This window comes from Abramis brama (assembly GCF_963993115.1).
Source record: "Abramis brama genome assembly, chromosome: 7".
NCBI classification, from domain to species: domain Eukaryota; kingdom Metazoa; phylum Chordata; class Actinopteri; order Cypriniformes; family Leuciscidae; genus Abramis; species Abramis brama.
Window position 1 is genome coordinate 18,256,959 of NC_139969.1, and position 22,405 is coordinate 18,279,363.

A 22,405-nucleotide genomic window follows, 5' to 3' on the forward strand; every position below is an offset into this window, starting at 1 on the left:
TTATTGTATTTTAGGAATATGTACATTTATTGTAAAAAAAATTTTTTTGAGGAAACAGAATGAATGTGAATTCATGTTTTATATATAATATTCATTATGATTATTTGTAATATTAATATTAATATAATTAATATTAATTTATTATTTTTATTTTATTATTATGTACATTTATTGTAAAATAATTGTTTTGAGGAAAATTCATACTGATATGCTATGATGTTTTATATATAACATTTTTATTATTATAATTAATAATAAAAAAAAATATTATTATTTTATTAGAATCACACAAGCAATAATGCGTTTTTTCCGCATATCAGGGCTGCATATTGTTTTTATTAACACCTTTTACACAAGCAGCAGAGAATGTTTCTCATGTTGACAACATTTTATACTGACTTCTTGGATAGAAAACAAGTTCATGTGACAAACGAATGGCTTCATATTCATAAAACTAGAAAAAATCAAACCGTACCATCTGTCCTGCTGCACACAGATGATGTGGTTTGAGGGAGGGAGTTATTAATAGTGGATAATGGCATATGTCATTTTTTGTATGGAGTGGGGCAGTGACTCAACACTGTCCTCAGAGAATTTCAATTTCATTTACCCAAGGACGCTCATTTTTGTTTACTCACACCTCACCGAGGGGGAGCGCAATGAATTCAGCTTTCTGAATCTGATTTGCATCCTCTGTGAGTGAGTAAGAGCTTAATTAGATTTTAATTTCCCTGCTGCTGAATCATAAATCCAACACCTAAACTCATCTGTTTATGTTACAGGAGCTGCTGAATAACATTTAAAGAGGGCTATACAGTAGATTCTCTGTGAAATCACCCATGCTTGTCAAACGCTCCCAGTTAATCTTGCTAATGGTTGTCCTGTCTCCTCTGCAGAACTGTGATGTTCTGTGGGAGGACTTCCATCAGAAGCTGGTCGACTCTACCATCAACACACTGGAAACATATCTGACTCAGTTCCCAGATCTCAAGGTGCCGGTGTCATTTTACTCATGCTGAATTGGTTTTAAATAATGTATCATTCATATTTTCATGAGAAGCACTGTCTAAGCTGACGCATGTGCCAGCACAGTGCTGTAAATAAATGCGAAAACACATTCAGCTGAAGGGTAACCATAGTAACCACAAGTGTTTTTCCTTCCCTCCAGATGCGTGTCGCAAAGAGAAGCAGGAAGTTAATTGATTATGACAGTGCAAGACACCATCTTGAGACCCTGCAGACTTCAGCCATGAGGAATGAGAAGAAGATATCAAAAGTATGTCAGCGTTTATGGCCTTTGAAACGTTCTGAATACAATTTGTAATTGCTGAAAAAAATGGTAAATATGGTATACTGTGATCTGAGCTATTGCTTCAGCTTTTATGCTATATTTGTGTGTATGTAGGCAGAAGAGGACTTGAAAAAGGCCCAAAGGGTTTTTGATGATCTTAACGTTGGCCTTCAGGATGAGTTGCCCACACTCTGGGATAGGTGAGACATTTTAAGACTGACTGCTACTGCAATCTGAGTTTAATTGTTGCACTTTTTTATATGAAGAGCATGTACATGAAGAGCATTTATAAAGAGCATTCCTGATTTTTTTTCTTGCTAGTTTATTGTTTTAATTCTATTAAAGGGATAGTTCACCCAAAAATTGTAATTCTGTCATCATTAACTCACCCTCGTGTTGTTCCAAACTCATTAGACGTTCGTTCATCTTCAGAACACAAATGAAGATCTTTTTGATGAAATCTGAAAGATTTCTGTCCCTCCATAGACAACTACACAACAACCACTTTGATGCTTCAAAAAGTTCATAAAGAGATCTTAAAACTAATCCATATGATTCGAGCGGTTTGGTCCAAATTTTCTGAAGAGACCCGATCACTTTATTGCGATGGATGGATGGATTCTGATTGGCTGTCAATGTTTTTTCATTTATCAGCTGGATAAAATTGTTCTGAAAGTGATTGCAATGATATTGTTTCTCTTTGCCTTTATTGTTACAGCTGTGGTGTGAACTCTGCTATTCTTTAATATTGAGAACGATTTTTAGAACTATATCTTTATTGTTATCTTTAGTTATAATTCTTGGTGTGAACAGGCCTTTTGAGAGCCAAAATTCTCATTGTTCTCATTGTCCTAGTTGGACATCCTAGGGTCACGTTTTGACCCTTTGTTCACATTCAACACTAACTGGTGTACAACATTATTTGCAAGACTAGCTCAATAATTAGCATCAATATCTTATATAACTAAAGCCTTGCTGTATCATGCCCAGTATATATTATTGTACTCTCAGAGGGGTGGCAGTTATATTTACAGCCTGGTGCCCTGACAATACAAGGCTCTGGCCGATAATATTGATTTAATTTGACCAAAGGCCTTCCTGGAATGCACATTTACATCCCAGTTTTCTAAAAGTATCCATTAGTTGCACAGCATGCTAGCTGTACAGTACTCCGCAGCGGTTACATACAATAGAAGAGGTAAGGTCACTTTTAAAGGGAATGGAATATGCTGCTGAAGAAATTGGGGCAGATTTGTCAAATGCAATGCATGTAGATCGAATACTACCTGTCTTGTTTTTTAAAAAAAAAGCTTGCTTTTTGTGCTATGGAGCAATAGATCGGCTGGCTGGAGCTAATCTGGATGTTTAAAGGAACTCTGTGGAGGGAAGTGCATTTTTGCAATGTTTACTGAATGCGTTGGATATGAACGACAATCATTTCGATGATAATTGCAGGACTGATAATGATAGATGTGGTAACCTGCCATAAATAGCTGGTTTACACAACAGGAGTCATCTGCTTTGTCACAAAGATGAGAATGTCTAGAATTTGTCATCAGTTTATTTAGAGCACAAATGGATTTTTATTGTAACTGTATATGCATGACTTACTCTTATGTATGACTGAAACTAAAAATATTTGTAGCTATGCTGTGCTAAGCAATATGCGGTGTGTTACAGTAATACGTGTTGGGGATAGTTCACCCAAAATTATTTTTTTTTAAAATATAGTTTACTCACCCTCATATTATTCCAAACCTGTATGATTGTCCATATAATGAAAGTCTTTCTTTCTACTGTGGAACAGGAAGATATTTTGAAAATTGTGAATTTTGTTTTGTTAATGTTATTTTGGACTCCATTGAATTTCATTATATGGAAACAAACAGTTGAAAAACAGAAGAGAGTAAGTCATACAGGTTTGGAACGACATGAGGCTGAGTAAATGATGACAGAATTTTCATTTTGAACCCTTTAACTAATGTAGTTAGTATTTTGAGTGTTGTTGTAGACAGTATTTTAATTATAATACAAGTAATAAAACATAGTAAATAATACGAGTAAGGTAATGTGTATGTATCTTGTGGTCATCTGTATGTTGTGGTGAATATGCTCTGGTAAGCAGTATTCTGTTTTGAGCTGAGAGGCTCTGTCTGCTCACTGAAGCAACAGCCTAGTTACATAATCCATCCAATCAGCAGCTTCCTCTCTGCACCAGGCCCTCCAGCCACGCTCATTTCAGCACGGGCCAGAAAGAAAGATGTCCGAGATACATTTATAACTGTTGCAGACATCAAAAATGGCCGATTTACATTTGATTTGTTTTATTTAGAGTTTTAGGGTTCTTACTGATGTATTGAACAAGCATGGACTGATGCATTTTAGCTTATAGGAGTGACTTGCATTGCATATATGATTTCCTCATTCTTTGTTTAATAAGGATTAAAGGGTTAGTTCACTCCAGAATTAAAACTTCCTAAAAATTAAGGAAATTTACTCCCCCCCCTAATCATTATTCTTCTCCTTTCCTCTTTGCAGTCGGGTGGGGTTCTATGTGAGCACCTTCAAGAACGTCTCCGGCCTGGAAGCTCGATTCCACAGGGAGATCTCTTTTGTGAGTTGGTTTAATTTCTAAAGCTCTAGTCTAGAAGCTGTTAAACATGACGTTTCTCCTAAATGTCACAAACAATAAAAACTGGGTGCTTAGGAAACACAAAGCAAATGTTTCTTTTGAGTCGTACTTGTTTCTAGTCACATATGTGTAACCCGTGATTGTCGTCCTGGGAACATTTCCTGCTACATGAGGGTTTTAGAGCAGTCACAGGCTTCTGTGTTTTCAAGAATGGCTTATGACAAAATTCACAATTTTACATAGTAAGATTAGGAGCTTTGTTTCTGATCCATGCAGTCGGTCAAAGAAAAGCTCTTCATGCTTCATCTGAATCTGCTGGTTGTGCTGCAGCTATAATTCATGAAGACAAATATCTTTGTGTGTGTATCTGTTTTCTATATCCCAGAAGAGACACTGATGAACAATTGAGGGATATTTATAGGGCTATTTAACTCTTTAACAATGCAGTGCATCTGCTGGAAAACACAACAGAATGTGTAAATGTGGGAAAAGCACTGCCTGCCCTATAAACTAACAAAATACCCCACCCTTTAGAAACACATAGGAATATTGATATTATATAATGCTGATAATATTTTCATGCTCAATAAGTCTGGACAAGTTTAAAGGGATACTTCACTTTAAAATGAAAATTCTGTCATCATATACTCACCCTCATGTTGTTTCAAACCTGTATGAATTTCTTTCTTCTGCTGAACAGAAAGGAAGATATTTAGAAGAATATCAGTAACCAGACAGTTTCTGGTCTCATTGACTTCCATAGTAGGAAAAAAAATACACTATGGAAGTCAATGAGACCAGAAACTGTCTGGTTACTGACATTCTTCTAAATATCTTCCTTTCTGTTCAGCAGAAGAAAGAAATTCATACAGGTTTGAAACAACATGAGGGTGAGTATATGATGACAGAATTTTCATTTTAAAGTGGAGTATCCCTTTAAACTGAATGTTTTCTACAGGTTATTATGTTAATATGACAACAGTAATAGAGTATGGCAGTTAATATGACATAATTTATTTAACTAAGGTCATTTTGGAATGCTAGTCTTCATCTAGTGTTAGAGACATTACTGAGAGCTGATTTTTGCCTCTTTAGATCCACACAATCACTGGACAATTTATCTGTCATTCTGGGTTCACACTGTTTTAGTAGGGAACTCTGCCTGGTATTGTGTTTATTATTAGACACAGCATGTGGCCGTCAGTGGGCATTGTTAAAGACTTTTATCGCCTGAAGGGGAATACAGTGCAGCTCGGCACAGAAGCTACTGCAAAGGTCTGCTATGTTTGTGTCAGTGTTATCAGCACATATAGGTCAATGCATCTCTCTACTGACACATGCTCTATTTGTACTTTTATTTAAGGAGTGAGAAGCATTTGTTTCCCTTCATTTCACATTCAGAAAACCTTTATGAAATCATTTGAGCATTAAGTGTTTATGATGGTGATTATGAATTATTATTAGATTTTTATTTTATTTTATATTTTTATATTAACAACATTGAGATTATGTACAAGTTTATGCACAATAAAAATGCATGAATAGCTCAATATCCTATTCAGTAGCACCAAAGTTCCTGAACGAAGAGATAAATGGCTGCCAAGGGCAAGTCATTTTGTGTGAGTTCTTCTCATAATTTTTTGTTTCCATTTATTTATTTCTCTGTGTTTTGGATCTAGCTCTGTCATAAGCTGTATGAAGTGATGAATAAGCTCGCTGAGCAGCATTCCGACAAAATGTTCACGATTCAAGGAGCACCCAGGTAAGGAATAATAGGTTTTAACCTTCATTAATCTCCCTGCACAGAATGTACTTATTCAATGATGGAACTGATGGTTCTACATAAGAGCCAAAGGTTGAAGAGTCTTGATGTGATAACATTTTATTTTTGTTACCACCTTTAAAAATGACAAGAAAACAATAATCTTGTCATAATGACTTTAATACTTGTTAAACAGTTATACGGTTTGGCTCTGTTTGTGTTTTTGCTGTTACAGAGTGAAACGGTAAGTGGAATAGTATAGACTGTTGTGTAGGCATTGGATATTTACTTCCTCTAAAGTTTTCTTAATTTAGTAAGGAAAATAACTGCTTTAGTGAAAGAACACTTTTGAGTAAGTAAACGTCCTGAGCACAAAATAGATTTGTAGTGCAGAGGAACCCCATAGTTCACCAGCACTGTGCTTGAGGCAAATGATGATTGTGTTTAGTTTAGTAAATCTGGTAGGTGATGGGTGGTGTCAGGAAATTTTAGGGGCAATTATGCTAAAACATGTTCTTCTTAAAAATATCCACTAAGGGCTGTGATCTTCTTAAAAAAATATATTTAGAATTAAAGAAGTCATAATGAATTGTCAAGATGGTGTTCTTAGTGGTCATGTAGTTTGTGTGTGTGTTGACAGTGATTCGGGGCCCCTGCGATTAGCCAGGACTCCAACCCCACCTGACGATGAGAGCCCAGACAGCAGCCCAGCTGCCAGCCCTAACCACACACTAAGGCCCATTTCTCCCGGCCCACCTCGACCCAAATCACCTTCACAGGTAGGGCCTGAAACACCTCCAAGACACAATGCTTATCAGGATTTTCCTGGTTTTGCGCAACATTTAGAATGAATATGCAACTAGAAAGTTTGCAGTTCATTCATGATGTGCAGCACAACCAGCATTTGTGAGGTTATGATTTGCGAAGTTCAAAGGCACATATGGTATATCTTCATCTCAGCTCAAGATGGGACCTCCAAAACCACCTCCTCCAAAAGCTACTCCAACCAAGGAGCTCCAACAAGAGCAGATAATCGACCTGTTCGATGGAGGCTTTCCAGAAATCAGTGTTACATCACCACAGGTGAGTGAACATTCTGGAGCCTTACTTTACTAGAAGTATGTAAAAAGAGAAGAGACATTAGGAGTAAACCAGTGTCATTGAGCAGCATGTTACCTTATTTAATAGTAAGTCCATTTTATTGTTATGTCCTTATTTTAGCTAAATGAGAAACCAGGAGAATCTCTCCTGGACTTGGATTTTGATCCATTCAAGCCTGATGCCAGTACACCTATCGGGCAGACCCAATCACCCATATCTCAGGTTCTTCTTTATATTCTGCTTTATTGCATTACAATTGAGAGACAGTGAGATGTCAAATAAAAGGTTTAGCAATAATTTCTCTGTTTTTATGATCATGGAATATTAATCAATCAGTAAGAAAATAGATCTTAAATGCATACATTTTCTTTTTTTCTTCTTCTCACAGACACTACCTTGGGATCTTTGGACGGTGAGCCTGCTTCCTTTGCTTGTGCTCTTTGATCTATGTATACTGATCTTGGAAATTTTGGTGCTATTAGTAACTGTCCTGATGTCAAAAGAAGTGGCCTAGATTTTATTCTTTTGAAACAATAAATTTGCACTGGCATGAAATGTGAAGATGTTGCTGTATTTTCATGAAAAGCTTACAGTCGCTCCTGTTGAGCATGAATTTGACAGCAAATACCTTTGATATCTTTGTTTATTTCTAGGAAAATGCTGCACAGCCTGCAGAGCCTGTAAGTAATGACTGACGACAGTGTCTCAGTAGAAAGCAATTAAATGACTTCAGTTACAGAAATCTGTCCACCATTTCTCCAGAGTGACATTGCATCACAATTTACACAAATTCATGTACTCTGGTTCAAAATATTCATGCTTAGTTTCTTTAATCCATGTCTGTGACAAATCTGTGTCTGTCAGTGACAAGTCTTCTTTTGCCCCTCCTCTGTTGGAGGCTTTTTTTTGGACCTTAACCACTTGTTACCTTTTTTTCCCTGGTCAGGCTGCAGATGCTGGATTCACTGCCAACTGGGCAGCTGACTTTGGTTCTTCTGCCAATACGGTTACGGAGGAATCTGAAAATGCTCAACCTGCATTGGATGGGCAGGGCTGGCCACCTTCCGAGGGTTGGCCTACAGAGGCAGCATCAGAGCCGCAGGAAGAGGTGGCCACAGATGAGGTTAGAGCCTGGGATACAGAAAACTATCCTGAGCCAAACCCAGACTGTGATCCCTGTGCTGTGGGGGGTGGCGAGGCCAAGCAACAGCATCCAGGAGAGGGGCAGGAGGGTGTAGAGGAAGGTCAGACAGACTGGGCTACAAATCAAGTGGAATGGGCAGAAGAAAAGGCAGGTTGCGGATCAGAGGAGACAGGGGCAGAGGAGACAGTGGGCTTGCAACCAATGCCTGGAATCATATTAACCGATGAGTTTGGGCAGGTGGTTCAGGATGCCACGGAGGGAGTAGGGGGAGATAGTTCCAGATGGGGCCTGTCTAGCCAGGTGGATTTAGATGGATCCGGGTCAGAGTACGAGACTGCTGAAGAATGGGGTGATGTCTCAGGACAGACCGGTGGGTGGGTCAGTGCAGACGATGAACTTGAATCTGCCGAGAATGAGAATCCAGTTGTGGCACCAGAACAAGTCACTGTGGCCCAAGAGTGCTTTGCAGACTGGGACACGGCTGACAGTTTCCCCAAGCAGAGTACCCCTGCTGACTCTTTATTTGGTGGTGATGCATTTGCAGCCAACTGCGATCAGCCTGAAGCAGTGCCATGTGTCTCAGAGCTTGAAAATGAAAGCTCGGATGAGCCGCATTCAGACCCAGCCAAAGCAGGAGCAAATATGCCTCAAAATGTTCTTGATTTTACTCCGAGTTCAGACCCATTTGGCACTGAAGGTCATGATCCATTTGGTGCAGGGAATGATCCTTTTGCCGCTTCAGGGGACGACCCATTTGGCACTGGAACCGATCCATTTGCCACCTCAGACCAAGACCAAGATCCCAGTGGCTTTTCTGGAAGTGATCCTTTTTCTACAACAGGCAGTGATCTTTTCGGTACTGAAGGATTACCAACAGAGAGTCCGAAAAGTGGGTTTGATTCTGATCAATTTGCAGAGACCCAGTCAAAAGGCGAAGGACAGTGGGCAGCAGAACCCTTTGCCGCTGAATTCCCATCAGATCCTTTTGCCACTGGGGGCAATCAGGACCCATTTGCTAATGAGATAACATCTGATCCTTTTGCCAATGAAAGCAGCGGGGATCCATTTACCAATGAAAACTACCAGGGGTGGGCAGGGAGTTGGGAATCTACTGGGACAAAGGAGACCATTCATGAAGGAAAAGACTCTGAAGTCTTTGATGACAAAACTGGACATGGCAATGAGTTTGCCCAGTGGGCAGCCTTTCCTGCGCCAGCTGCAGACTCTGAGAACTCCAGTAAGGGCTCCTGGCAAGAGGTGAGCGATAGCAGTGGCTTCTTCTCTTCTGATGGCCAAGGAAACTTCACAGCAGGCTGGCCAGGTGAGGCTGTTCCACCCCAAGACCCCTTTGCCTCCCTCCCTGGACCACAAAACACCTCTAATCCTAAAGGTCCCATTGCAGCGGACCAGGTCGGTCATAAAGAGCCAGAGAACTCAGACCTGTCTGAAGATGAAGTTGCAAACCGGAGATACGGAAAGTTATACCAAGAAATAGATACAGAGCTGGAAGAGGTACCTGACTTCCTTCCACTCTGCTTAGCTTAGCGTAGAGTAGACTACAGCAAGAATACTCCCCTCCTTTCCTGCCTGCAGATGAAGTACTATTTTCCTGCTACAAAACCCTTCGGACCCTGGAACCCCTCCCACAGCCCACAGCCCCAGGACCTGTTCTCCTCTCTCTCCTTTGCTTGCTTTAATTGTTTGTTGGTTTTGCTAAGTTCAAGTAGAATTTACAGTTTTCCAAGTGTGTGCAATTAAAATACATGTCTTTGATGGTTTACATGCTAATTACTCGTTTAATTCGGTTTAGGTGTCCAACAAGGCTTTTAATGGATTCTCTAAGGTAAATCAGAGTTTAGAAAGTTTCCTTTTCAATAGATTAAAAGAGAATTCATAACATTATGAATTACTGTCAATGTGGCCAAACACAAAAGCTACATTGGCCAAAGTGATTGTGCTTGTATTTTAGCAGTGCTTTTAGTTTGCTGCCTGAAGGTGCTGAAAAAGTATATTGATTTTCACATAATCTGTTTTTCAGGAACAAGTGTTACATTCATTTTGAGTATAGTATACTCAGTAGAAAATTTTTAGTATAGATTATAGTGTTCATAGTGTTGTTTTGTAAAAATGTTATCCTTAGTTTTAGTCTTAGTTTAAGAAATAGGCCTATTTTAGGAAAAAAGAGATTAAATTGAATAATGAATATTTTTATTATCAAAAATAAAAAAAAATTCACCAATGATGACACTAATTTTACAATGAACATGTTGAACCTGGTGTTAAAAATAATTGTGGCCCTGCTTTAATGTACCTATTCCTGTTTTATATCTAATGCTGTGGTGAACCCTACTAATTCCTGTTCCCTGAAAGATCCATTCAAATATTTCTCACTGGAATTTTGAACAAAATAATCTCCAGTCTATTCTAGCTGGTTATATGTGTCAGATTTATACAATTAAATTTGCTTACCTCAATCCCTTTATTCTCTCTTTAGGATGCAACAGTCCCAACGTTTGTGGCAGAATTTGACAAGATGGTGAGTTGACAGTCTTTTGATAGCGAAGATTTTGACTGTAATGCTTTGTACTATCACAGAAATAACTTATCATACTCAGTGGGCGTCAATAGGTATGTTCCATACATGTTTTTTGTATTTTTTCTTTGTGATAGTTTTTCCTCTATTTTATTTTTCCCCTTTTTAGGAAAAAAAATTCATATGTATTTTTTTCAATCATTTTAGTGTTATGCTCCCCCATGGTTGTAGTGCCTCGAAGTCTGATTGCACTACATGAATACATCTGTCATTGCTTGTTGCAACGTCTAGATAACTGATGGAACTTTGAAAGTGACTGTTGTTTTAAACTTATGGGTTTTGATACTGGTCCAGTGGTGAAGGTGTCATTGGGCAGTGTTTCTTATTGTCTCCTTGTAAATGTATATAAAGTCTGAAGCCCCAGAGGGTGATGTAGCTGAAGGAGAAGGTGAAGCACCCCCAGCCTCAGTACCTGAGGGTGGTGAGGGTCCCGTCACCACTCCCCCTACAGATACACAACCAGCTGAGATTACTGCTTCAAGCCCCCCTGCAGAGACAACCACAGTGAGTGACAAAGAGTCAAACTCAGAATAATGTCATCACCATCATCATCACCATCATTGTCATCATTTTTGTCATTTAAATCAATGCTTTCCATTGTTACTATTATCACCCTCATCATAAGTCGTTGTGATCATCGTCATCAATATATTGATGCTATTTTCATAATTTTCATCTCAACATCAGTCTTGTTAGCATCTTCATCATCAACATCTTCGTCTTCCATCATTGCATAAAAGTTATTATTGCATTTTGATGTCATGATACAATCTTCATGTTACACTGTTGGCTACATATACAAGTAATAATACTAATAATCAGAAATGAGCTGTAGCCATTGATTGTGTACTGTTGTTTATAAAGAGCACTGTGGAGTCTCCAGTATCTGCTGAGACTGAGGCAGCTGAGCAGGCTGAGGTATGTGCCTTAAACCTCTCAAAATAATTCAAAACACAGTGCCTGCATATTGACCATCTTACCTTTTCAGTGTTAAAACACTGTATGTTTTGGAAAATAAACTGTCTAGATTTTTCTGGGGTTCTGTAACTCAAACATATTTGATTAATATTATATTTATTTTTATGCTATTGACAATTGTAAATATAGATGTTTTATTATATTGTATATATGAACATATTTTATACAATACCAGTGCAAGCTCTGACTGTGACTTTTCTTTTTCTGATATAGTAGCCAGTTATTTTTTATGTTCTTTTTATGGTGGTGAATTTTTTATTTAGTTTTTATTTTTATTTTGTACCAATCCATTCTTTTTTTTTTTCTTTTTTTTTTAATGTACACATGCTTTGGAATCAGTTTGCAGTATATATATCTATATTTTATTATTTTGCACATGAACCAAAGTAGGATGTCAGAAACAGTCATGGATTGAATCTTAAAAAAACAAAACTGTTTAATTTACATTATTGCCATAGTTTTTACAAAGACTTTGGTTGAGCTTGAGATTTTAAATGTTGATGAAAAAGTCTCAACCATTCTTTAGCTCGCAGTTGAGGACATAGAAAAGGAGCAACCCAGTGAAGAAGCCCCGGTAACTATAAGAAAAACTTATAACTTATCTATAATGAATAGCATAAGAGAAACTCAAGTCATATGCAGCACTGTCGCATATGTGCTTGGTTTCGTACTGTATCTAGCAAATCCTCGTTTTCTGTACAGAAACAGCCTTTTGGCATTTGCAGTGTGTCCAAATGAATTATGTATGAGATACAAGATATGAAAGAAAAACAGGTGGTGTTATTTGGAAGTATAACAGAAATTGGAGATAGCATGAATGTTTTTTATTTGCATGTAGGAATCTGCTCCAGTCCAAGAAACAGAGAAGGAGTCACCTACAGAGGCGGCTCTGGTAATTTCACTTCTATAATCATTGCCTTCTGAATAAGAAATCAGTACTACTTTCCATTATTAGTGAAGACCTTCCATTATTAAATTCCACATTCCTACTTCTAAACATGTTTTTAGGTTCAGCAATAATTCACAGAGATGATTATAAGCATCCAGACTCTGATACAGATGATATTAACGGTTACGAAGGAAAGCCAGATACTCGCATGACCAGATACAGATTTGTTGACTCATCACTGCAGTATGTCTTTCATTTGAATAAATGAATGTGTAATGATGCTGATAACCACGTTTCTTTGTGTGTAGGCTACCTTTGAAGATAAAGAGTCTCCCATTGACGAGACTCCGGTAACTATTTGTCTTAATAGATCAAAAATCAAAAAGTCTTAATAGATAAAGATTTTTGTTTTACTTTATTATTTCAACATTGCTCTGTACATATTTACTGTTATTTTTTGTTTGTAATTTGTTTTGTCTCATGAAGCCATATGCAAGTACATTTAATTATTTTATTTAGTCAATCACTGTTATTGTCAGATCATTTCTGACAAATTTTTAGTGCATATAGAATACCTTGTAACAGTATAATTATTCAAATATTATAAAGAGTCTCAGTCTGATATTAAATTATCATCTGGCTTCATATTCAACTTTGTGTGGTTACCAGACTGATGGCTGGGAAAAAATGGAACAGGATGGTAGCCACACAAGTCATTATTTAGTATTGCAGAATGCTTTTTTAATAGTATGTGCTGATGGATGGAAACTTCTAACATGCGCTGTGGCATTAATCAAAACCTTTAACCCATCTTTTTTGTATATTTGTATGTTTTATGTTAAGTTTTTCAGGGTACAATCAGCTGTTGCAACATCTGGCAGCACAATAACAAACACCGTCCAGCTCATAAATGATTCTTCTTGTTCCAAGCACAAAGCTTTGTTTTTAGATCCAGAGATCATTAGAAGGCTAACACTGCCACTGTTTGTGCCATTTCTGATTGTACCTTTATTGTTTAATTTTCATTTCATGTTTTTTTCCCCTGGTATTTTATGTTACAATAGCTTTGAACCACATAAGGTTGCACACACTAAAGGCAATTTAACAGAGAAGATGTTATAACCCGACATTTCCCCTGCTTACTGAACCTTTAAATAGTGGCTTAACAGATGACTATTATTATCCCTCTAATCACCATTTTCGGTTTCTATGGTGACTCCATTCTTACATCACTGTAACAGGCAGTAATTTTGGGCAAACATTTTCAGGTGTCAATATAATCTTAGCATCTATGTTTTGTTGAATCTGAATTCAGCAGTTCTGAATGAAAAGGGGTTCTGGAATTTATGACAAAAAAGGGGGTTCCATTTTACAGTTATTCTGGAGTCAGGCTGAACTTTTTGGTTACTTCGTCATATGTATATTGAGATCATATTATCACTATGATCTGAGGAATGTTCATCCATGCTACTTCATTCAGTAGGCAGTGGTTATCCACTATGAATCATGACCCCCTATCCTTCATGCCGTCTATTGAACATTTCCCCTAGCCAAAGTACTTGACTGTTGGTGAAACTCAAGTCAGTTTTTTTGAGAACTGACTTGCCATTCCACATCAGGGACAGTTTTAACTTCTGAAGTTAAACTGGTCCCTGCACCCCTCATTGTGACACTCTTGAGTGCTCCCCTCTGTGGTACTGTACACCGATCCATCCACATGAGTGGCTTGTGTTAAGTGTTCAAACACTGGCTCTCACTCCTGGGCACCTCTTCTAGACTATAGATGCCAAACCAGAGGAAGAGGCCAGTTCACTAGAAGCCAAACCAGGAGATGAACCAGATAATGTTGAGCCCAAACCAACAGATGAACCAGATAAGGTTGAGACCCAACCAACAGATGAACCAGATAAGGTTGAGACCCAACCAACAGATGAACCAGATAAGGTTGAGATCCAACCAGAAGTTCCTGATAATATTGAGCCCAAACCAGGAGATGCTCCTGATAATGTTGAGCCCCAACCAGGGGATGAAACCAGTAAGGAGGGTGCTGCAAACAATGGGAAAGAGGAGGTAGATATTCACCTGTGTTTCTGCACTTTGGTATGCAGACCATTGACAAGACCCTGGTTTATTTATGTAACCGTTCTGGACTGCACTTTAAAACTCACTGATACTTAGAATTATAATCAAAATGCTTTAAAAACAAATATGTTCTACTGAAATGTCAATTATTTTTCAGTAAGGTCTTAATAAGTTAATGCATTAGTTAGCATAAACTAACATGAACAAAGTATTTTTACATAATTTATCAATCTTTGTTAATGTTAATCAAAAATACAGTTGTGCATTGCTAGTTCACAGTGCATTAACTAGTATCAATGTTAACGTGAAGATTAATAAACACTGTAGAAGTATTGTTCGCTGTTAGTTTATGTTAACATTTGTAGTTAACTAATGTTAACAAATGAGACCTTATTGTTAAGCGTTACCCATTGTTCTTTTATCCAATTGTTTTCAATTTATTACATTCTCTCAAGTATTATGTGTATAAAGTACGTGTGATCTGTATCATGTGTATTATGTAACTGTCAAGTTGTTGGTCAAAAATATACTTAAAAATATTACCTTAAGGTTTGTCACTTGAGTGATGCTGTTTGTTTGCCTCACCTCAGGAGAAGATGCCTATCCCTTCTGTTGTTATTGAGCCTGCCTCTAGTAATGAGGGTGATGATGACCGTGATGGTGATCTCACATCTCCAATCGCATCCATTGACAATGGGGTGATCGCAGAATGCCAGACAACCAATGACATCTCCTCTGGAATGCCTACTGGATACATGTTCAAGGTGAATATAAAGCGAACACCATTGAAGTAAGGGATAGTGGACAGTCATACATTTATTTTGCAATAATGACCGAGTGACCGTACATTATCCTGTTAATCACACGGCTACTCGCCAAATAAGTAAACACGTGGTCAGGAAATATGGTGAACCTGATCTCAACAAGTAGCCTACTGCATGTTCAACGCGATCCTGAAACAACATTCCAATCAACATCAGATTTGAGGGACAAGTTTACAGTTTATGTCCAGTTTAGGCTAACAACCAAGGTTAGGTGCTTCTACATCAGTTTTATTTAGCTATCATCTCCCTCTGATTTTAGGGGAAAGTTATGGGTATGGTTAGGTTTAGGGGTGGGGATAGGGTTAAGACTAAATTTTCAGACAGGATATGTTGATCCAGGAACATTTCTTACTTCACAGTGACCCAGAAGATATTGATTTTGCCCATATCCACCTTACCTTTAATGTGCAAGACTTCTGATTCATTAGCCACTATAAATAAAAGAATAACAATGTGCAGTAAAAATAAAACTACTTGTGCTACAAATCAGTGCGTTCATGATTACGATAATATATTAAAATAATATGATAACAAATATCAGTTTGCAATATCAAGCCACATAACAAACTGTGCAACTGGTACAACTGGAAGCGGCTGACACCCAGAAGCCTTGCACAATCAAGTTAAAAATGACCAAGCCCGCTCTTACCTTAAAAATAAGGTAGATATAACCTTAAAGGTACTGCTAAGAAATATATATATGGGTCATTCCACGAAATCGGTGCCTTTTCAACTTTAAAAATTTGAAAAATATAATTGTTTCAAACTGATTTTTTTCAATACCAATTAATTCAAGACATCTTAACGTGACAAAAAATTGTGTTGGGCCATCTCAAGCTATGCCATTTATTATTTTATGACTGTTTATTTATTTCATGTTTTGATATTTTCCTCAGTCCTGTTACTGACTAAAGTGATACTATATATAATACTTCCAATTACAAATATGCAACAGTTTGCACATATTTAAGTAGTATTTTGGTCCCTCTTTTCATTCAGATTATGTCATATTTAAAAAAAATATGTTTTATATCATAATTGCCATTCAGATTACTAAAAATGTCCTATTTCAGGGATGACATCACATTACAATTAAGAAATATCTATACTTTGACAAGACATTTATTTTAAAAAGGGTCTTGTCCAAAATGCAGTATAGTACATGTTACTATGGTGAGATCTGTTTGACTGTCAAATGTCATTTTTCTTTTAAAATATCAAATTAATGACAGTAACAGGACTGAGCTCTCAATAACCAAGAGGGTCTTTAGTCACCTATTGTTTGCCATTGCAGTTAATTGCATGCATTATGGACAAGAGTTATGAACTTATTTATGTACTAGTCACCTATGGAACATTAGGCCATGACAATCTGCTTCCATATGGGAGGTAATCTAGAATTACAGAAAATGAGATGGACTAAATCCAGAAGAACTGCGGGAATGTCTCCGAGATGCTTGAAGAAACCTTCCTGAAAAGCTACCTGAAAAACTATGCGCAAGTGTACTTGGACAAAAGCCGTTTTAAATGCAAATGGTTGTTACACCATATTGATTTGAATTAGTTAATAGAAGTTTTATTTTTGAAAGCATTCTCACTTTACAGCATTTTAACACAAGTGCAGTACTTTTCATAGTACTGTAGCTTTGCAGGAAGGTTTCTTCAAACGTCTCGGAGATATTCTTCTGGATTTAGTCTCTCTCAGTTTCTTCTGTTTTTTCATGATGGACTCGATGATGGTGAGATCAGATCAGACCGGCTGTTGTCAGACTCCTTGTGCATACACAAATCTCACTGGATTATTACAGTTAATGGCAAAAAGAATGTTTGAAAATGTAAACTGATATTTCCTACTGACACAATACAGCAAAAGATATAAATAACTGACTTAAAACCATTTGGTTGATTTAAATCAACTTTGGACGTATAAAATGTATAAAAACTTTCCCTCCTCTCTGGATCCTGGTCTCTACGTGCGCGATAGTGCCGTTGCTTCTCAGCTGCAGTTAATGACATGTTACTAACAACTGTAAAAGTGTATAACAAATTAAGTGGTGTTAATTCTATGCAAATAAGACAAAGTACAAAGTAAGGTGCATTGTATACAAATGAAAAAACGATGCAGAAACAAACAATGGTACTAAGCAGCATGTGCTTGATGCTCATATGCTGCTGACTCATATGTCGCTGGTTTTAGCTTAAAAATACACAAAATAACCTTTATAAATGTCTATGTCCCTGAGTTGTTGTACTAATCCTTAAATTGCAATTGAATGTAAATATCAAATACACCGTCTATGACCTAGTTATGCAGCTGGGCTAGAATCTATGCCCCCTATTGCTCTGGTATAGTAACAGGACTGATGGTAACAGGACTGATGATTTGATGCTAATATGCTAATTTCTAGCTAACAGGTCAATGTCAGAAAGGCACATGGTATGTAATCTGAAAGGTTATTACTTCTAGATTTTGGTAATAGAAGGATTAATAAATAATTGTTTATATGTACACTTTAAAAAATGGTAACAGGACTGATGTTGTATGCCGACCCCTCTCTAACAACCCTGACAAAACATGAAAAATAGAATATTTAAGAAGAGAGAAAATTACCCTTGCTTACACTGTGGAATCCACTTGCTCTAAATGATGTCACTTCCTTGAAATTATGTCACTTCTGGTTTGTACCATTATTTTATAGGGGGGTTTTGGTGTTAGTAACAGGACTGATATGAAATTAGGGGACAGTGATAAAATTACTTATATTTCTAAGAAAATATATCTATTTATGTCAAAATCATTGCTTAACAATGAGATTACACTTGAGACAATATAAAATTGTGAAAATTGTTTCATTTTACCAAGATTTTACAAATGAGAAGTCCTGTTGAAAAAGAACAACCATAGTGAGGGACAGGCCAAAATCCTTACCCATAGCATATAATATGTGATTTTAATTATTTAAAATTATATTTTATTGGCTTTTACCTGGTCTTATATTGATGCATATGATCTATAGTAACATTAAGTTTTTTAAATGACACATTTATTTGTTGTTAAAGCAACATTAGAACTGAATATTTGTAAGGGACGCAAAAGGCACCGATTTCACGGAATCACCCATATATATATAGAGAGAGAGAGAGAGAGAGAGAGAGAGAGAGAGCGAGAGAGAGAGAGAGAGCTGGTAAGTCCGTCCCTTCCGCTAACCCCACTGGACCTCTAGGTTGAAAAATCGTCAATGCAAGTGAATGTGAGAAAATAATTATTTTCTGGTCTCGTTTGAATTTTTCCATGAATGTGAACATATGTTGTCTGTGAATTTTTAATATAATTTTTCGTGTGAAGAATGCTTCAATTTAGCGGGTAGAAGTTTGATACGGTTAGACTTTGTGTGAGAGCACTTTTTACATCAGACGGGAATCTGAAGAAAGAACAGCCCATTTGGTTTGAATGGTGACATTTGGGTACAAAACACACAGGCATCTCGATCTGTCTCCATAGATTATCGCAGCATTAGCACCGGGATTTGACAAGTGGAGGGAAAATGTGTTATGGGGTGACGTCACATAGGCGACATGTAGTCTTTCTCGTTATGTCTTTTCCACAACTGCTAGCCAAAGAATCATACAATATACTGTCAAACTCTTAACATGAAAAATTATATAAAAAATTCACAGACAACATATGTTCACATTCATGGCACAATTCAAACGGGACAAGAAAATAATTATTTTCTCACATTCACTTGCATTGACGATTTTTCAACCTAGAGGTCCACTTGGGGTTTTACGGATGGGCGGGACTTACCAGCTCTCTCTCTCTCTCTCTCTCTCTCTCTCTCTCTCTCTCTCTCTCTCTCTCTCTCTCTCTCTCTCTATATATATATATATATATATAGTTCATTAGTTCATTACAAGTTACAAAACATTTGGCCTAACAACAAAACAGACACTGTAACAATATTACAGTAATAATCACTGAAGTCCTCTAATTATATTTTCACTACAATCGATAGCTGAGACAAAAGATGCCGCCAGTTGCATTTATGAAACGAGAAACGTGAAAGTTTGCATGTTTTAGTTACGCAGCCTAATCATAGGAAACATGTGACTGCTAGATAGCACTACCACGATTGTCTTTTCTTCCCTATTGTGACGTACATCCGTATGAAACGGCTTCTCGAACAAGAAAAAATGTAGGGTAGCCAGTAAACACGTCATCAGAGAACAGATGTCGCTGCAACAGGGATACGCACAACAACGATGTGCACGGATTAATCATTAATAATAGTTGCTGCAATATTCCATAAAAAATACAAATTGTCAAATTGTTTGATTTTATGGTGACTTTAAGATGAACACGCTGAAAATGAACAGAGCTTTTATGCACATGTAATAATGAGTCTTGTTCTTCTGCTGTCTCGTAGGTTGAAACGTTGCATGATTTTGAAGCAGCGAACCCAGACGAACTGGAGCTGAAGAAAGGAGACATTGTTTTGGTGGTCCCTACAGAGCTAGCTGAAGACCAGGTACGATTTGCTTGAATGTTTAACTTTTGTTTTGTTTTACTATCTTTTCTTGTTTTGACATTATGATAATCAGAACCTGATTTGAACGCTCATTTGATTCTCTCTTCAGGATGCTGGTTGGCTCACTGGCATCAGAGAGAGCGACTGGCAACAGCGCGGAAGCTCAGCTAAGAAAGGACTGTTTCCTGAAAACTTTACGCAGCGCCTGGAGTAAATGACCTCAGCGTGTCATGAGAAGGCGTGTGGACCTGGACGTTTGCAGACAGAGCCATCCACCGTGAAGTCTGATGTACTGATGACAGCTGTCAATCAGAGCAGGCAAAAACCATACAAGAGGAAATAACACTAAAAGCGACTAAACGAAGCAAGCGGAGACACAAATACCTACTCAGAGCATAACGAAAATAACCAAGCATGACGTGATAGTATGGTCAACCTTTTCTCGCAAAACCAAGATAAAGTCCCTGTTTTTTGTTTGTTTACCTGTGAGCAGCAACGAATTGATGTGTGCTTTGTTGGAACTCTGGTGACCTCCACATGTAATCCCTGTCTGTTTAAAGAAGAACTAACGTGAGAGTTTCCCCTCTAAAGACAAAAAAACGTTACCTTATCCTCTCTGCACCAAGTGTATTGTATTGACTTTGTTGCTCTGCAGCGAATTTTATCAGAATTTGTAGTGATATGACCTATTTAACCATTCTAAGTGTTACACAAAACTTAGGTGTTTTCTTTGAGATATTTCTGATATAAATGTGACATTGCATCATCGTTAGTGTTCTCTGTAGTTTCACGGCTGGCCGTGCGCGGCTATATGGTGGTGGTATTTGGCATATATTTGATATTGGCACAGTTTATGACCGAGACTTTCAGTGTTTATGCCAAATGAATCGAAGTCCTCTTGATGAATATGGATATGTGTTGAGTTTACAGCATGAGAAATGTTGTGAGAAGAAATCTGAAATATTGCACCTGGCTCATACAGCTTGGCAAAACACAACATGTAGCTCCCTATAATTACAGATATTACGTGTATTATATTCACAATGACATAAATGCAGAACTTAACCTTGAATGGACGTGGAAACATTAATTTGTGAATGATGTTTTATGTTTGGAGAAATTGTATTTATTCAACTCTATATTTTTTAAGCCAATGACGAGTGGGAAAGTTTGGGGGTGGGAAATCAAAAAAATATGCAATATATGTAATTGGTTGATAGAGTAATCACTGTCTTTGTTTGGTTCTGAAAAAAAAAAAAACAGCATCACTCTTGTGTTCGTATTGTTAGCCTCACTGTAGAGCATTTCTGTGATGGACATATCTGTGCTAATTTAACTGTAAAGTGAATAAAGAATAGTTCATATGAGTGTTGGTTCATCTTCACAAATGGAAACAACATCAGTATAAATGCCATGTTTACATCGCTGTATTAGCTTCACAAATCAAATATCACTTGTTTTATAATCACTGGTCATTGTGGAGCATTTGAAAGCACTGTAGTGCAGTTCAGTAGTAGGCTACAATTTTTTTATTTTGTTTGTAATGACAACCGTATAACGCAAGGGGGAGACATTTGTCTTTCCTGTGAACTGTTGCGTTAGCAGTGTATATAAACAAATCATTTTTTTTATTTTTTTATAAGTCTGTTCTGCTCACCATAGCACTTTAAAAATACAGAAAAAACAGCAATATTATGAAATATTATTGCAATTTAAAATAATTGTTTTCTATTTTAATACATTTAAAAATGTAATCTATTCCTGTTATGGCAAAGCTGAATTTTCAGCATCATTGCTTCAGTCTTTAGTGTCACATGATCCTTCAGAAATCATTCTAATATGCTGATCTGGTGCTCAAGAAACATTCATTATTATTATTATTATTATCAGTTGAAAACAGTTTTTGATGCTTAACATTTTTGTGGAAACTATGATAACATTCAAACATTTGTGGTAAGATTAAAAAAAGAGAAAAATTAATACTTTTATTCATCAATGATGCATTAAATTGATCAAAAGTAACAGTGAAGATATTTAAAGATTTTATTTAATAAATGCTTTAATAAATTTAATAAATGCAAATAAATGCTGTTCATTGAACTTTCTATTCATCAAAGATTTCTGATCAAAAGAAAATCTGTTTCCACAAAAATAATAAGCAACTGTTGTTTTCAACATTGATAATAAAAATAATAATAATTATGAATGTTCTTAAGCAGCAAATCAGCATATTACAATTATTTCTGAAGGATCATGTGACACTGAAGAATGGAGTATGATACTGAAAATTCAGCAGCAGTTATTTTTGACAAGCTTTTGACTGGTATTATATATCAATGTCTGAGTGTTAGCATGTATTTTTTTTACAGGGATTATTTTATAAAATAACTAAAATTGTTCTAAATGCTAAAACAGACACTGTTAATGAAGAAGAAAAAAACATGTGTACACTATCTGCATGACTATACTGAATCGTCTATACTTAATACTGGCCTGTACATAACATCATTTTTATCAATATGTTCCATAATATATATATATATATATTTTTTTTTTCTTTCATTTTTTTCTTTCTTTTTT

The 22,405-nt window shown here is 36.8% G+C and overlaps 1 protein-coding gene across 8 annotated transcripts in view; it reads left to right on the forward strand.

Moving 5' to 3' along the window:
* Positions 1 to 21,192, forward strand: part of amph (amphiphysin) — a 31,627-nt gene extending 10,435 nt beyond the window's left edge. The window contains exons 5-26 of one of the 8 annotated variants that reach the window (XM_084120014.1): positions 897 to 992; positions 1,169 to 1,276; positions 1,406 to 1,491; positions 3,830 to 3,905; positions 5,603 to 5,685; positions 6,326 to 6,464; positions 6,646 to 6,768; positions 6,907 to 7,008; positions 7,175 to 7,198; positions 7,440 to 7,466; positions 7,733 to 9,442; positions 9,741 to 9,773; positions 10,425 to 10,466; positions 10,875 to 11,027; positions 11,388 to 11,441; positions 12,028 to 12,075; positions 12,340 to 12,393; positions 12,699 to 12,740; positions 14,167 to 14,460; positions 15,063 to 15,236; positions 19,724 to 19,825; positions 19,935 to 21,192. In XM_084120014.1, coding sequence (XP_083976140.1) covers positions 897 to 992; positions 1,169 to 1,276; positions 1,406 to 1,491; positions 3,830 to 3,905; positions 5,603 to 5,685; positions 6,326 to 6,464; positions 6,646 to 6,768; positions 6,907 to 7,008; positions 7,175 to 7,198; positions 7,440 to 7,466; positions 7,733 to 9,442; positions 9,741 to 9,773; positions 10,425 to 10,466; positions 10,875 to 11,027; positions 11,388 to 11,441; positions 12,028 to 12,075; positions 12,340 to 12,393; positions 12,699 to 12,740; positions 14,167 to 14,460; positions 15,063 to 15,236; positions 19,724 to 19,825; positions 19,935 to 20,039 — 3,675 coding nt within the window. In that variant the 3' untranslated portion in view covers positions 20,040 to 21,192. The remainder of the gene's footprint in view (positions 1 to 896; positions 993 to 1,168; positions 1,277 to 1,405; positions 1,492 to 3,829; positions 3,906 to 5,602; positions 5,686 to 6,325; positions 6,465 to 6,645; positions 6,769 to 6,906; positions 7,009 to 7,174; positions 7,199 to 7,439; positions 7,467 to 7,732; positions 9,443 to 9,740; positions 9,774 to 10,424; positions 10,467 to 10,874; positions 11,028 to 11,387; positions 11,442 to 12,027; positions 12,076 to 12,339; positions 12,394 to 12,698; positions 12,741 to 14,166; positions 14,461 to 15,062; positions 15,237 to 19,723; positions 19,826 to 19,934) is intronic. The other 7 variants (XM_084120019.1, XM_084120015.1, XM_084120016.1 and 4 more) reach the window with 7 other exon arrangements.
* The last annotated feature ends 1,213 nt before the right edge of the window (positions 21,193 to 22,405 follow it).